General features: G+C 39.1%; 1 protein-coding gene across 8 annotated transcripts; it reads right to left on the bottom strand.

Moving 5' to 3' along the window:
- Positions 1 to 426: 426 nt before the first annotated feature.
- On the bottom strand, positions 427 to 13,707 carry pecam1b (platelet and endothelial cell adhesion molecule 1b). 8 transcript variants are annotated; one of them, XM_077718356.1, is made up of 16 exons: positions 13,504 to 13,707; positions 13,376 to 13,408; positions 11,247 to 11,543; positions 10,408 to 10,689; positions 10,057 to 10,329; positions 9,002 to 9,274; positions 8,354 to 8,632; positions 7,995 to 8,273; positions 6,899 to 7,000; positions 6,753 to 6,783; positions 5,167 to 5,246; positions 3,555 to 3,608; positions 3,283 to 3,372; positions 2,824 to 2,880; positions 1,616 to 1,638; positions 427 to 691 (listed from the first exon to the last, which is right to left on the bottom strand). In XM_077718356.1, the coding sequence occupies exons 1-16, from the start codon at positions 13,547 to 13,549 to the stop codon at positions 590 to 592; spliced, it is 2,301 nt and encodes a 766-aa protein (XP_077574482.1). In that variant the 5' UTR covers positions 13,550 to 13,707; the 3' UTR covers positions 427 to 589. The 8 variants fall into 8 exon arrangements, with proteins under 8 accessions (XP_077574482.1, XP_077574483.1, XP_077574484.1 ...); XM_077718357.1 differs by lacking the exons at positions 5,167 to 5,246; positions 6,753 to 6,783 and having other exon boundaries at positions 13,504 to 13,706; XM_077718358.1 differs by lacking the exons at positions 427 to 691; positions 1,616 to 1,638; positions 2,824 to 2,880; positions 3,283 to 3,372; positions 3,555 to 3,608 and adding an exon at positions 4,230 to 4,773 and having other exon boundaries at positions 13,504 to 13,706.
- Positions 13,708 to 14,419: the final 712 nt, after the last annotated feature.

The raw sequence follows: 14,419 nt of genomic DNA, 5'->3' as shown, positions 1-14,419 counted from the left end.
TCCAATTTTTCATCATTTTATTTATTCTAAGGAGACAAAATGTTATTGTAAGGCATGACTTACCTGATTCAGTTTTTTACCCACAAATTCAAACCACATTAGAATTAAAAGTTGCAAAACTTGCAAATATAAATATACTGTAAGTACTACTAGTCATATTTTCCACCACAAGGTTGCGCTGAAGACTGCATGCAGCAAAGAAAAGCATAACTTTTCTTTTTGGTATTATATCTAAAAAAACATACCAATTAAGGGGGGGCCCGGCAGGCTGAGTGGTTAGCACGTCGGCCTCAGCAGGTCTGGGGTCCTGGGTTCAAGTCCAGGTTGGTCCACCTGTGTGGAGTTTGGATGTTCTCCCCGGGCCTGCGTGGGTTTTCTCCAGGTGCATGTGAACTATTACGCAATGTGAACAATATTATTGCTTACTGCAAAAATTTCACATGCCTTTATTTAAAAGCAAATATTTACAGCAGTCATTTATGTTGGAGACAGAAATGTCAGATGGGCTGCGGGATGTTACCCAGGGTTTTCACAACATGCGATTGCGGTAAAAATTATGTGAGAGAGAAAAAGAGAGAGATTCCTCTCACTAATCTACTGGAACGGGGAGATCCTGGAAGTTGGTGTGCTCCACTGGATAATGATTCATCTGATGTTGTTCAGCATTGAGATCAGCATACTCCACAGAACCCTGCACACAGAGCATCATTTAGCATGATGCCATTGTCATATTGGCACCAGGAGACACAGGAATCAAATTCTGTACAGCGATTAATTACTATTAGAACAAACTATTAATGTGCCATCAGGGCGTTTGGTCACGATAGTCAAGAACACAAACAATTAAGTCGGCCCCAAGGTAATTTGACTGAGGCGCAGTGCTGATCTTGGGGCCGATAAGGAAGGAAAGCCAAGCCCAAATGGCTTTGTTCTTGTCTGGAAACTTTGACCGTGGTTTCCTTTTTGCAATGGATCATCAGCTTGCTAAGGCTTACAGAAACGGGGAGGGAAAACTCTCCGTGACTAGCATGCAATGGTATGTAGTGAATCCCACAAATACTAAACAAAAAATAGTTGAAAGGAAAAATGTACCATTGTCATGTCATAGGTCATGTGTCAAAGTGGCGGCACGGGGGCCAAATCTGGCCCATCGCATCATTTTATGTGGCCCGGGAAAGTAAATCATGAGTGCCGACTTTCTGTTTTAGGATTAAATTAAAATGAAGAGTATAGATGTATGTTAAATTTCCTGATTTTCCCCCTTTTAAATAAATAATTGTAATTTTTTAATCATTTTTTCTGTGTTTTTAGTTCTATAATCATTTTGTAAAATCTAAAAATATATTAAAAAAAAAAGCTAAAATAAACAATGTTTTAGATCTATAAAAAACGGAATATACAGGGTTTTTAATCCAGTTCTTTTAATCCATTTATAAAAAAAAATCTAAATATTATATCTAAAATGGTCCGGCCCACTTGAAATCAACTTGACGTTAAAGCAGCCCGCGAACCAACCTGAGTCCGACACCCTTGTCATAGTTGGACCTGTTTTAACTAATAAAATACATACGCTGTAATGTGTCATACTGTGCAGTTTTGAGTGACACAAACTCACATAACCGGGAGTGTCATCAGCATCTGCAGAAAAAAGAAGAGTCACACATTAGATGTACTGCATGTATCCCGTTTACTCATGGTTTTACATCAGGGGTAATAATCATGAGCTAATTCACTAAGGCGTGGACATGGCTGGCTTTGGTGACTCACTGTTGTTTCACCAACGAAAAGCAAAGGAGCACCATTTGTTTCTACCACTGTCGATTAATTTCACAGTCTTACAAGAATACCACATTTTTAGTCACAATTGAACAGGAAGTCTTCATACACACAGGGATGCTTGATGGCATCTAGCATCTGGCTGCTTTTCCAATAACAGGAAGTTCCCCTCAGTAGTAACAGGATACAGTCATTTTAGTTACTTTAAGTAAACTTGTCCAACCATCAGTGGTACAAATGCAAATTGATTCTGGGCAAGGGCATTTACTAATCATTTTTTGCTAAGATGATTAACCATTAAGATTCGGTGTTACCAATTGTTGTTGTTTTTTGATCAATCAAATCTTTTTGTTACACCTTACTGGCTAAATATCCTACATTAAAACATCTATGTATACTGTGGCTATGTATTTTTTATTTCTATTTTTTTTTTAAATTAGAATTTCTGGGGCGGCCCAGTGGTACGAGTGGTTAGTGTGTCGGCCTCACAGCTCTGGGGTCCTAGGTTCAAATCCAGGTTGGTCCACCTGTGTGGAATTTGCATGATCTCTCCCTGCGTGGGTTTCCTCCCGGTAGTTCGGTTTACTCCCACATTCCAAAGACATGCATGGTAGGCTGATTGGACACTCTAAATTGCGTTTATGTGAGCATGCATGGTTGTACATCCCCTTGTGCCCTGCGATCGGCTGGCCACCAATTCAGGGTGTCCCCTGCATCTGGCCTGGAGTCAGCTGGGATAGGCTCCAGCACCCCCCGCAACCCTAATGAGGCTAAAGCGGTTCAGAAAATGAGATGAGTAGTTATGAGGCACTTGATAATGTGGAATCTTTGGTAATTATAATACAACAGTTTAGAATAGGGAGTCAATAAATATATATATACATATATATTTTTTTATGGAATATCATTCTACTAATTACCAAAAGACTATCCTCACATGGACACTGTAAATGATGTTGTGAAAATGAGTAAACATGCAAATTTTCTTTTAAAGAAGTACCATTTCAAAGTGCCCATTGAAATCAAGCAAGAACACTTTAATCTTACCATGTGGAGAATTCTGAAGCTCGCTGTAAACAGTTTCAGTGCCTTTCCTCAGTGGTGCTGTTAAAAGAAATGAACATTTTTTTAGTCTTCTCATCTACAGGCAAAGTATCGTTGACTTCAACACCCTAATTGACAGAAATCCCATTCTACAGTCTTGAGCTCACAGAATAATGATGAAAAGCATCCGCATATCAGAGAAAAGCACAGCAATTAGCGCAACCCTTCCTGTTTATACCATCTATAACTGTCCTGGAAAGCCTAACAGTTATCTCAACAGTTCTAACTACCTGGAGACATCTTGATTAGGGGCAATTAGGCCCCTCCTAGGAAGTGCTGCTCTCTTATCAACTAACAGGATGGTATTTTGGTTACAAGAAGATATAAAAGGAAGGCGTAATGAATGTGAAAGGGATAATAAAATACATCTCTAAAGGGTAGTCAGAAAAATAGTAACTTTACCTCTGGATATGTCTGTTGGTTGAGGATGCACTACTTCAGTGTACTCCACATCAGGCTCATGAGAAACCATGCTGCTCTCTTCGTCATTGGCTGCATTATAGTAGTACAGTCATTAATAAAAGGACTATTCTGATCACATAAACACTATCAAAAGCAATTAGCTGCTGCTTGTTCATTACCAAGAGTCGTATACTACAGAAAAATGTAGATTTTTCTATTTTGATTCTTTTTTTCAATGCATGAAATTAATTTTATGATGTCATCAGGCTTACCTGTTTGAGGCGGCCTCTCGCTCCACACGCTGATGTCTACCATCTCTACTTTACCTGCAAACAGAAAAAGAAGAAAAAATGGTTATAATCGGACAGAAAAGTAGTATGAAATGCATGCAGTTTTATTTAGCTTTGCATAATGTGGATAAAATAATAGAAATTTGCAGTATTCATTTTTTTGGGCTTTCAATGAAAATCTATTTTGATTTTATTCGGCTCAATTAAATAATTGCTGATAGCATCGTTTATCAAGTGCAGCAAATTATTTAAAAGTTTTGTATACCATGACTGCGCTATTTTTATCAGCAGTCATTGATATCCTTTAGTACATTCAATTATGTTACAAAAGTGCATTGCTTATCCCCAGATGGTAATGTATTCTTATGTTGTTTGAATAGGGGTTATGAGATTAATTTCCTCTGCGTGCTACACACATTCAAACCAACAAAAGATGTTTTGTGTCAACATAGGAAGTTTTGCGCAGACTCCATTGTTTCACTTAGTAAAGGAAGTCACTGTAGTGCATTCCTTTTTGGGAAATTCATCAAGTTAGTGTTTGGATTGTTGGTTGTCTTGCTTTGGCGTTATGTGCACAATCTTATGTATCATTCAGAAGCCTTTTAGAATTAAGAAAATTCGCTAGCTGCAGCAAAATGAATGCGGATGACACGCATCTAAATCGAACCAATTTATTCATTCTAAAAAGTGTTGTAGCAATTCATGGAATCAACCAAAATTTAAAAACACATGTCGTCTGAAGGTAATATAAAACACTAAAACGTACAAAACAGTCGCAACATTGCAAAAACATGCACTTGCTCACCACACTTAGCAAACAAAGAAGCACAGGACAAAGACAGTGATGTTAAATATAAATATAAAAAAAATTAAAATAACAACAAAAAACAAAAAGCCATCTGGATTGCAGGGGGAGGGGAGAAGTAGGAGGCAAGTCATTTCTCTTCATCACATCCCTCTATGCTTAGAAAATTACCAGACAAAAGGGAGGGGAGGGCGTATTTTGTGTGTGTTTTTTTTGAAACAATGTTGTTAGTTTGTTAGTTAGTCTCCCCGCCCCCTTGCAAAGAAGGGCATCTCTACACTGTGGCTGGGATACTGAAGCTGCTCCTGTTGCTGATGTCAGTGGGAAGCGACACCGCGCTAGCTCGTGTCCCATTGGTCACCCTCCCCTCCATGCCATCATAGTGTGACACTGCGTCTGGAACAAGATGATAAATGGGTGCTCTAAAAAGTTTGCAACACTTGACAATGTCATTCACTAGTATTCAATTCTAAAGCAGCTTCTTCCTGCTTTTTTTCGAGTAACACTACCCCTACGACAATTCCTGTTTTTGTTGCCTCGGGAATACTACATAAAGAGCGACAATGTACATGCAGTATGCCAACGGCTAATCTCTCTCATGTAACAAGATACCAACAACAAAACAGATTTTTATGTTAAACAGAGGCAATCAGGTTGTTACACCAATATGATCCCTGCATGCATATTAGAACTTGATGATGGAATGAAGTTGGTTCACAATGGCTACCGCATGCTATGAAATGAAGACAGCTGGTGGAACACAAGAACAAATTTAAAAAAATAATCTACCTGGGGCTGCATTATTAACCTCTGTGTCGCGGGTTAGACTCATTGTTAAAGAGTCATCTGATTTAGGGCTCGAAGGCTTTCTGAGAAATGGTGAGAATAGAGTCAACTGGACAAAATCTAAAAAAAATATCAATACCACAATACTACACATTTGGTATGTTGAGGTCAACTGGTATCAATTTAAAGTTTCAAGTAGGAAACTGTTCCCTCTCCAACGTAATTGTTGCAAAAGAAAAACACAAAAACTATGGAATCCCAATACTGTACATGGGAAATATATTTGTGTATTTTACATCTGACTTGTCAAATGCATGGTAGCTTTGGAAAATACGAAAGTACCACCGAAGATCATAAGAGTTCAATAGTTTAATTTTAAGATGAACTCATTTCCTCACTAACGGCAATCTGTTTTGATAGTTGAGAAATTATTTTGAGTACATATTGGATTATTTAACTCTTAAGGGCAAATGCACTCATACTGTGAGTCATAGCTGTCTCTCAATGGACTTAACCGAGCAAAACAACATTATGGTGACATCTTGGGTGATCTAATGCTCATTTATTTGTTTGTTTGTTTTGACCAAGGATGAACAAATATTAAATTTTTGGGGTTAAAGAAAAATAACAAAACTTTACCCCTTGAAGACCTGCTGTGTCAAATTATATTTACTCAGATTACATGTGTTACATATGTATTCTATTTAAAAATGAATCATGATCGTATATTTCCAACTACTTTTACTATATTTTTTATTAATAAATGGAATTATGATTTAACTTTGGGTATGACCCCATAGCACTCTAAAGTAGATTTTTGACCTTAATGTCATAATATTTAATTGGATGCCTTCCATTGACAATGATAGATGTGGTATCCATTTGAACCACACATTGAATGCTCGCGTTTCAGTGTAATTGATGGTGCTAGATGTCAAATTTTTTGACTGACCATACAATCTTTCATTCTCAAAAATGTTGCTATCATGAGACGGCCTGTGCACTTTGCACAATGGGAGGAAGTGGAACCAATATCCAGTCAAAATATCCAGTCTGCGTTTGCACTCATAAAAAGTGGACAAAAGTATGGGATATATGTTTTCAGAATTGGGATCATCATACTTTATAATTCACCTTAAATGCAATTAGGTATAAAATACGTTTAAAATTTGACATAGTTAAAGTGCTTTTGCCAGGCAGAAACAGACATTTTAAAAAAAGGTCAGTCAAAAAGTGTTCAATAGAACAGAGTTTTTATGCCAATATATTTGTATATAAAACTGCCGTTTTAAAATGTTTTTTTCATGGTCCATGTTTAAATAAAAGGAGTTTATCTTGTTCTCATTTTTTTTGTAACTATCACAATACTCTAATGCTACAGATTGCATCTTGATACATTTTTTGTGCATTACGGCGCCTGTATTTCGAGATGCGAATTAATTGGGTCACCCAAGATGAAACCTTTTGTCTAGGAACCCTCCATCGACCTTTATAATCTCAACCAACTTAACAATACACATCCACTATGACTAGCGCAACTATACATCATCCGTCACATTGAGAGGAAGCAAGTAGTGGAGCCAACTCACACTGACAATTCAGCAGCTGCTTCCCTTTTACCTACAATAAGAGAGGAGATGTGAGAAGAGCAGAAGGAAGTAGGCGGGAGAAGGTTGCTTCATACATAGTCAAACTAAGGAGGAGCGAGCTGCTGCGGGATCGTAGGTGTCTCTACCTCTCTTGGACCTGAAGCACAGCACAATGGTCACCACCAACATCCCCAGCATCAAGAGACAGAAGCCCCCGATCAACGCCTTTTTCCATAGGGCCATTCGCACTGAAGAGAGAGGCAGATAGGAAAGAAAATCAATACTTTTTTTGAATAAATGAAAAAGCATAAGACAACATGTGTGGAAATCAGTGGTGGACTTTGCATGTGGATCTTGAGAAAAGAGTTAGCCTATTTTATCCATGTCTTCATACCACTATTAATATGTAGTGAATACAGAAACAATCAATAAGGTGCGGAATTCCAACGTAATAGCCACACATGTATATATAATACAGGGTGGCCAATTAGTTAATACTTAAATAGTTAAAAAATGTCAAAAACCCAATCGCGATTCCCTGAAAAGATCGCAATATTCTTAATCATAACCATCCAGAATATGACAACTAGGGCCACTTGACAGTGTAGTGCACATGTGTCAAAGTAGCGGCCCGGGGGCCAAATCTGGCCCGCCACATCATTTTGTGTGGCCCGGGAAAGTAAATCATGAGTCCCGACTTTCTGTTTCAGGATCGAATTAAAATGAAGAGTATAGATGTATATTACATTTCCTGATTTTCCCCCTTTTAAATCAATAATTGTAATTTTTTTAATCAATTAAGTAAAATCAAAAAATATGTAAAAAAAGCTAAAATAAACATTGTTTTAGATCTATAAAAAACTGAATATTCAGGGATTTTAATCCAGTTCTTTTAATCCATTTATTTTAAAAAAATCTAAATATTATATCTCAAATGGTCTAGCCCATGTGAAATCAAGTTGACGTTAAAGCAGCCCGCGAACCAACCCGAGTCAGACACCCTTGATGTAGTGGTTCACTCGCTTGACTTCGGTGCATGCAAGAGTGAGATGTTTTCCCACTCGGTGGCGATCTGATTGGGAATGTGAATGGTTGTCTGTTTCTCTATGTGGCCTATGGTTGACTGGCAACCAGTCTGGGGTTTAGTCTGCTTTTGGCCTGAAGTTAACTGGGATAGGCTCCAGCAAGCCATGCGAGGATGCGCGGTACATAGTATGAATGATTGAATATATGACAACTTACCTTCTATGGTGACTGGTGCACTGCGGACGACATTGTTGGCGTGATTTAGGGCCTCACAGTAGTAGCTACCACTGTCCTCCTTGCCCAATGCTTGAATCTGATAGTCGGTATTGTTCTTATCGGAGGTGGTGGTTTTGATAGGCTTGTTGCTGTCATCGCGGTACCACTTAAAGGTGATGGGTGGGGTGCCTTTTACACCACAGATAAGGAATAGATGATCCCCCTCTGCAATTTCCAGCAAGTTAGGGATGACGGTCAGGGTCGGATGAGACAGCGGCACTGTGTGGGAAAGGCAGAAACAGAAGAAGGCTTTTCGATGTTCTCTGTAATCTTGCTTGCTCGGTGTGTAAAATATTTACCAACAACAGTGGCATCTAGTCTTTTGCTGAGTGGCCCTTCTCTCTGGCTGTTCTTGGCCTCGCACATGAACTTGCTGATGTCACCAGGGTGGTTGATTGTGACGGTGAAAAGTGCCTGTTCAAAAGGCATTTTGACAATGGCCATGCTTAGCTGCTCATAGTCCTGAAGCAAAGTGTAGTTTATGGGTAGACTGCCTGTATCCGACTGACACAGGATCTTGAAGGGACGTCCTAGCACTGCCCTGCCAGCCACGGAGATTCTTGGTGTTGATACAGTTACTAGTAAAGTTGGGAAGTACAATGACAATAGTTGAAACTTGATTCAAAAAAGCATTTTACCAAAAATTCCTCTTTCAGGACTCTATTTTAATGTCGGGTGAAATATCAATTTAAAACTTACATCGGTGATATGGAATTAAGCTATAGCCATACCCACACAGGATAATTTAAATAATTACGAAACATGTCTGAGATGGTGTGTGAACTTGCCATGTCTGTGCTTTGTAAATTAAAAATTCCAAAGTTTCTGTCTTTTACTTGTGCCTTATTGTGTAAAGGCAGACTGATGAAATCTTAAACTATCTGAAGAGATTTTTGCCTGATTATTTGGCTTAATGAGAAATACATAGTAAAAGAGCTGCATTTCACCTTTCGGTCGAACTGTCAATAGTCGACTGTATTTCCTGATGCCCTTGGCTTGTGCGATGCAGGTGTAGTTGAAATCGTAGAGCAGGGCTTTGCCCACATAAACGCCGGTGCTCTTTTGGACTAGGAGACTCTCTGGTGGATCCATAGTGTAAATCAAGTCGTCCCTGTGGATTCTTTCTGAAGCAAAGCTGTCACTTTTGCAGCCCAGAGTCATGTATTCCCGTTGAAAGACTTCACTTGGAGACATACTGAGAGTGGGCACTGAAAAGAGTTCTGTGGATACAGTCAAACAGGTCTTGCATTACCATTCATCCACCCTGGCACATGGGAGAGGCAGTATGCACTCTGGATAAATTGCCAGCCAGTCATTCATGCTGTACAATAGAACTAAAATTTGCTCCCTTTACTCACTTCCTTGTACCACCGGTGTAACACCCGAGATCCAAGTGTGAACCAGATCCGGTGTTTTGCCAGATTTTACTATCCATTGAAAATTGCTACTTTGCTCTTCGGCACATGCCGTTTACATTATGTTGCGCCCATAATTTTTGGCTCCATTTGTCAAGAAACATTGGTGTCTAGAGCTCCCCATCCATCCATACCACGCACCCTCACAAGGGTTGCAGTGTCGTTGGAGCTTATTCCAGTGGACTTGGAGTGAATGGCAGACTACAGCGAAGACTGGTCAAAGTCAGTCATGGGGCACACAGAAGGACAGATAACCATTTGCACGAACAATTAAATGGTCATCGAGAGGGATGCAATCCAATACTTGCTTGCCTACATCGTAGGCAGGCGATTGAACCACTACACCATTAGGTGGATAACAATTGTATAATGCAATGTAAATAATATTCATATTCTCATAGCGTATCACATTGAAAAAAATCTTTAAAAAACAGATAAATGATCGCTGCCAGCCTAATTAGTCAAAATGGATTGGATGTTTCTTGACATCAACGGCAGCCAATGAGTTAACTGTGATCCCACTGCATTTAAAATATCTCATATTCTAGTGTTCGAATATACAAGCCAGTAGATTAGACAGCTCTTACCAGTCACTGCAACCTTATTTGTGTCGACTTTCACAACATTTCCCATTTCCAGTCTGCACTCAAATTCCTCTGTGTCCTTGGCCAATGCGATCATGCTGTGGTTGACATTGGTGTTCCCTCTTCTGAGAAGCTGAGTCCCTCGGCTCAGGTAGAGGTGAACGTTTCCTTGCATCTCGGGCATAAGGTCTCTGATGCTGCACATAATGTCAAGTCTGTCTCCTTCGTAGATTTTACTATAAGGTAAAATCTCCAAAACTGGTGCAATGGAAAGCTCTGTTGAAGCAAAATAAATGAGTGAGAGGGAAGCTTTTATGTTTGGAAAAAGGGAATGAATTCAAATGTCTTGTGTACCTTTAACTAAGATGGTCATCGTGCCGCTCTTGTCGGATGGAAAGGACTGAGGTGTCACAAAGACGGTGTAGGAACAGTACAGTTTGTGGATGCCGACACTGTTGAAACGAAGTTTGACTTCTGACTGGTTGGAGTTAACACGGTCCTCCAGGATCTCTTTGGTGCCATCGTAGAAATAGAAAATGATGGCGCCCGTTTCTCCGGGCGCTGTACACTTGGCTGTTAGCTCCTCCCCCTCACTGATCACCGCAGTTTTCAAATTAAGCAGAGGTGTAGAAAGACCTGCAAGTTGTGATTGTAAATTCTAATCAGTGGTAGCTAAACCATTATAGAGATCCAAGATGGTGGCGCGCACAGGTACAGTGGCTCTTTGCTCTCCAGTTTGTTATTTATGTTGCTACTGGGAAAAAACACACTTTGTGGAGTAGCACCACCATTTTCGTTATACGCAGCTGTTCCATAATGACAATAAAGGCTTTTGATTTGATTTAAATTATAGAGCACACATTGGACTCAATCTTCCATTGAGGGACCAATTTGAGTTAATTTGACCTAAAAAAAACAACATATTTAACTACATGGGTCAAAATAATCCAACAGATAGTCAGCCTCCTGTTGATCAATTTTTTAAAAGTGAAAATAATAATAACAACAACGGCGACGACAAACAAACGTGATATTAATAATGCTAAAAACAATTTGTAGTGGCGACAATTAAAAACAGGAACTGCAGCAGCAATGCGATATGGCCAAAAGTGCATTCACGACAAAGACAAAGATATTCCCCATTCATTCTTTTATGTTGAGAATTTCCTGCCGTGAGTCTCTAAAGAACTTACCAGTGACGGAAAGTTTCTTGGCCTCGCTGGTCAGCCTCTTGCCTTCAATGTTGATCTTACACTTGTATTTGCCCGTGTTGAAGACCCTGGCATCAAAGAGGTGGTAGATGAGGTCGCCTGAGCTGCTGGTGGTCTTTGTGTACACTACGATGCTGTCCTTGTAGATTGTGTACTCCCGACTCAGAGGCCCCGAGCCTGAACTGCTGACCAACGCGTGACAGCGCACAGTCACATTGGTTCCCCGCGCCACATTGGAACCGGGTTCTAGGGATATGCTGATATTTCTGATCGTGAACACTAGAAAGTGGGATTTAAAAAAAATGTTAGTCTCACAATGGAACAACGTAAAAGACATTTCAGCTCACTTACATGGCTTTTGAATTTGTATTTGTTTTTGATGGTTTTACTTTATGACCTGAACAGCACATTTGCATATGTATTTGTATTGAGAAAGATTATGAATAGCTTTTGGACACGTTTTAAAGCCTTTCCTTTGTCACCATAGGACAATGTTCTTCAAATAAGGACAACTTAATGTATTATATTTTTGTATACCGGCCCAATTTGGGGTGTCCACTGCCCAGTGCCCATAGTTGGTTGGGATAGTCTCCAGCACCCCCTCAATCATTGTGAAGATAAGCGGGATGGAAAATGAATATTTGTAATAATATATGCAAGACACTGGAAGTGTTCATGTACTCCACAATGGAAAAGTGTATGGAGGCGTACAGTGAAGTATCTACAAAGGGTGGGGCAGGTCTACATTGTTGACCACTAGACATGGTAAAAACATGTCTAACTACAGACTATTTTTTTTCAGTATACAAAAGGATTTGTTTGACAAAGTATGGACAAAAATTCAAACAATGGGAAGGTCGGAGGGCCGCAACAACTATAATAGAGAATTGTAGTCATAACAGATGCATACTGTTTGTTCGTCAACATTAACTGAGCATCATTCACAGCAGGTCCTGATGAAACATAGCATGTCACTAGATGAGTCAAACGTTCCATCGCCATCGCCGTGTGACCGAAGCGTGTGATAATGCTGGCTAGCATGGTCTCATAGCCCTTGATGGTCAACTTTTCCACCAGAACACACACTTGATAACAATGTTTTCCACTAACACACATTGCTTCTTATTGACTTTGTAGATGAAGATAGACCTTATTGATATGTATAGTGCATGTTTCAAAAATGCTATCAACTAAGGAATTTTATATATACATAGATTCATTTTGTGAACCACTTATCCTCACAAGGGTCACAGGGAGTGACAACTATGGGCAACAGGCGAGGGAAACAGCCTGTATCGGTGGCTAGCCCCTCAAAGGGCACAATGACAACCATACACACTCACTAATGAGTGTTCCACCAGTCCCTGCATAATTTTAGTACCACAGGGAAAATCCATTCAAGCCCAGGGATAACATGCCAACTCCACACAATGAGAATCGACCTGAGACAAATTTACTAATTTTAAATCCAAATTTGTCTAAAACATTTTGCATGAAGTTGCACGAGTTATGATTTTTTTTAAAACCCCTTTGCACGGAAACATAAGCATTCACAGTCAGTCTTCTCAATTTAAATGAATTTGGTTTATATTGCGATCAATGATATGTGATGAGTTTTATATAATGAAACTTCAAAACAAATATTAACTAAGAGCGTTATTAGGGCCATAACCAATTGCATTGGTGTTTTAGTAAATTTTAATTGAGTTAATTTATACATGTATTTCTAATGTTAAAAAAATATAATGGGAAAATTACAATTATAATTAATAATTAGACATATAAACAAAAATAATTAACAATTAAGTGCTAGCCACTTGCTTAAACAAGCCATAAAAGTCTTAAGAAGTCCCTGTCAAAAAATATATTTTTTTCATCCCTCAAAAATAAATTACCCAAAAAATATACTCACTCTACAGAAAGATCAAGTTTTTAGTCATTTTGAATAGCTGTGTACTGTATGCACGACTGTTTCAAATATTCATGACAGACGTTTGAAAACTATCCGAAACACCATCAATTGCCACAAAAAATCCCAACAAGTGGATATAAATATACTATTTTCATTCTTCCTAAGAAACTGCATGCAATCGCCAGTGTAGTGTACTTACTCGATTGAGCATCGGCCCCTCTCCGTGGATGGTCTTGGAATAAACATAAGAAAAAAAGCACCTGATTAGAGATCAATCAATCGACTTGTTTCTGCAAAAATAATTCCTGAAGGATAACACATGCTTACAGGTGAATATGAGCATGCAGGACAACAGAAGCAGAAAGCGGTCCATCGCGTCGAAGGAACTTTACTCTCGTCCCGTTGCGGCCGACGGTTCCAGACCCCAATGGCCTGGATGGGTGTCGGTGGGATGTGTTTGGTGGGCGGAGTGGCACTAAGGTGGCGCCTTACCTCTGTTCCTCAGTGGGCGACCAACTGCGTTTATCATCCCGAACAGCCAGCAGGCTTGCCTTAATTTGACAGGAAGTCAATGTTGTTTCCTCAGGATGTCCACGCCAGCTCACTCTTTGCTGCTGTGGAATGTTCTCTCCATTTGTTCATAGATGAGTGTGTATGTAAGAATGACAGTCATAACAATGTTTGGCCATTTTAAGTGCAGTAGTCTGATCTTTGACCTCTGGTTTGTTGCGAGAGTTATAGCTTGTAAAAAGAACAACAGAAGGCCCACATTTCGGCATTCTTTGTGGCGTTTCCTGAGGTCAGATTTATAAGCAACTGAAAATTTGAGCTGAAAATAAATCAGAGACCTAAGTGGCGAAATGAGTTTAGATTTAGAATGCAGGAGCCTGAAGTCAGGAGGGCTACTTTACTCTATTACTTGGGTCGTTTCAGAATTAGAGGACATTTTACATTTCAATATTTTCCACCTGTAAAATACAAAAAAAATATGAATTATCTGATTAAATCTACTGCATTTGTACTAAATTTACTAAGTCAAAATAATAATAATAATAATAATAAAACTAGGAGAAAAAAATATGTTAAATAAAAAAAAAACATGAAAGAGTCTGGAATGTCCCTGAAATACTTTTTTTCTTCTCTCTCACTACTTTAATGGCCTGAATGTTAAGACCAACTATATGTATACATGTGCATCTATATGTATGTATGTTTTATATATATATATTTCAGCAACACACTT

This window comes from Stigmatopora nigra, chromosome 6 (genome assembly GCF_051989575.1).
Source record: "Stigmatopora nigra isolate UIUO_SnigA chromosome 6, RoL_Snig_1.1, whole genome shotgun sequence".
Taxonomy (NCBI): domain Eukaryota; kingdom Metazoa; phylum Chordata; class Actinopteri; order Syngnathiformes; family Syngnathidae; genus Stigmatopora; species Stigmatopora nigra.
This window is presented reverse-complemented; position numbering and strand designations above follow the sequence as displayed.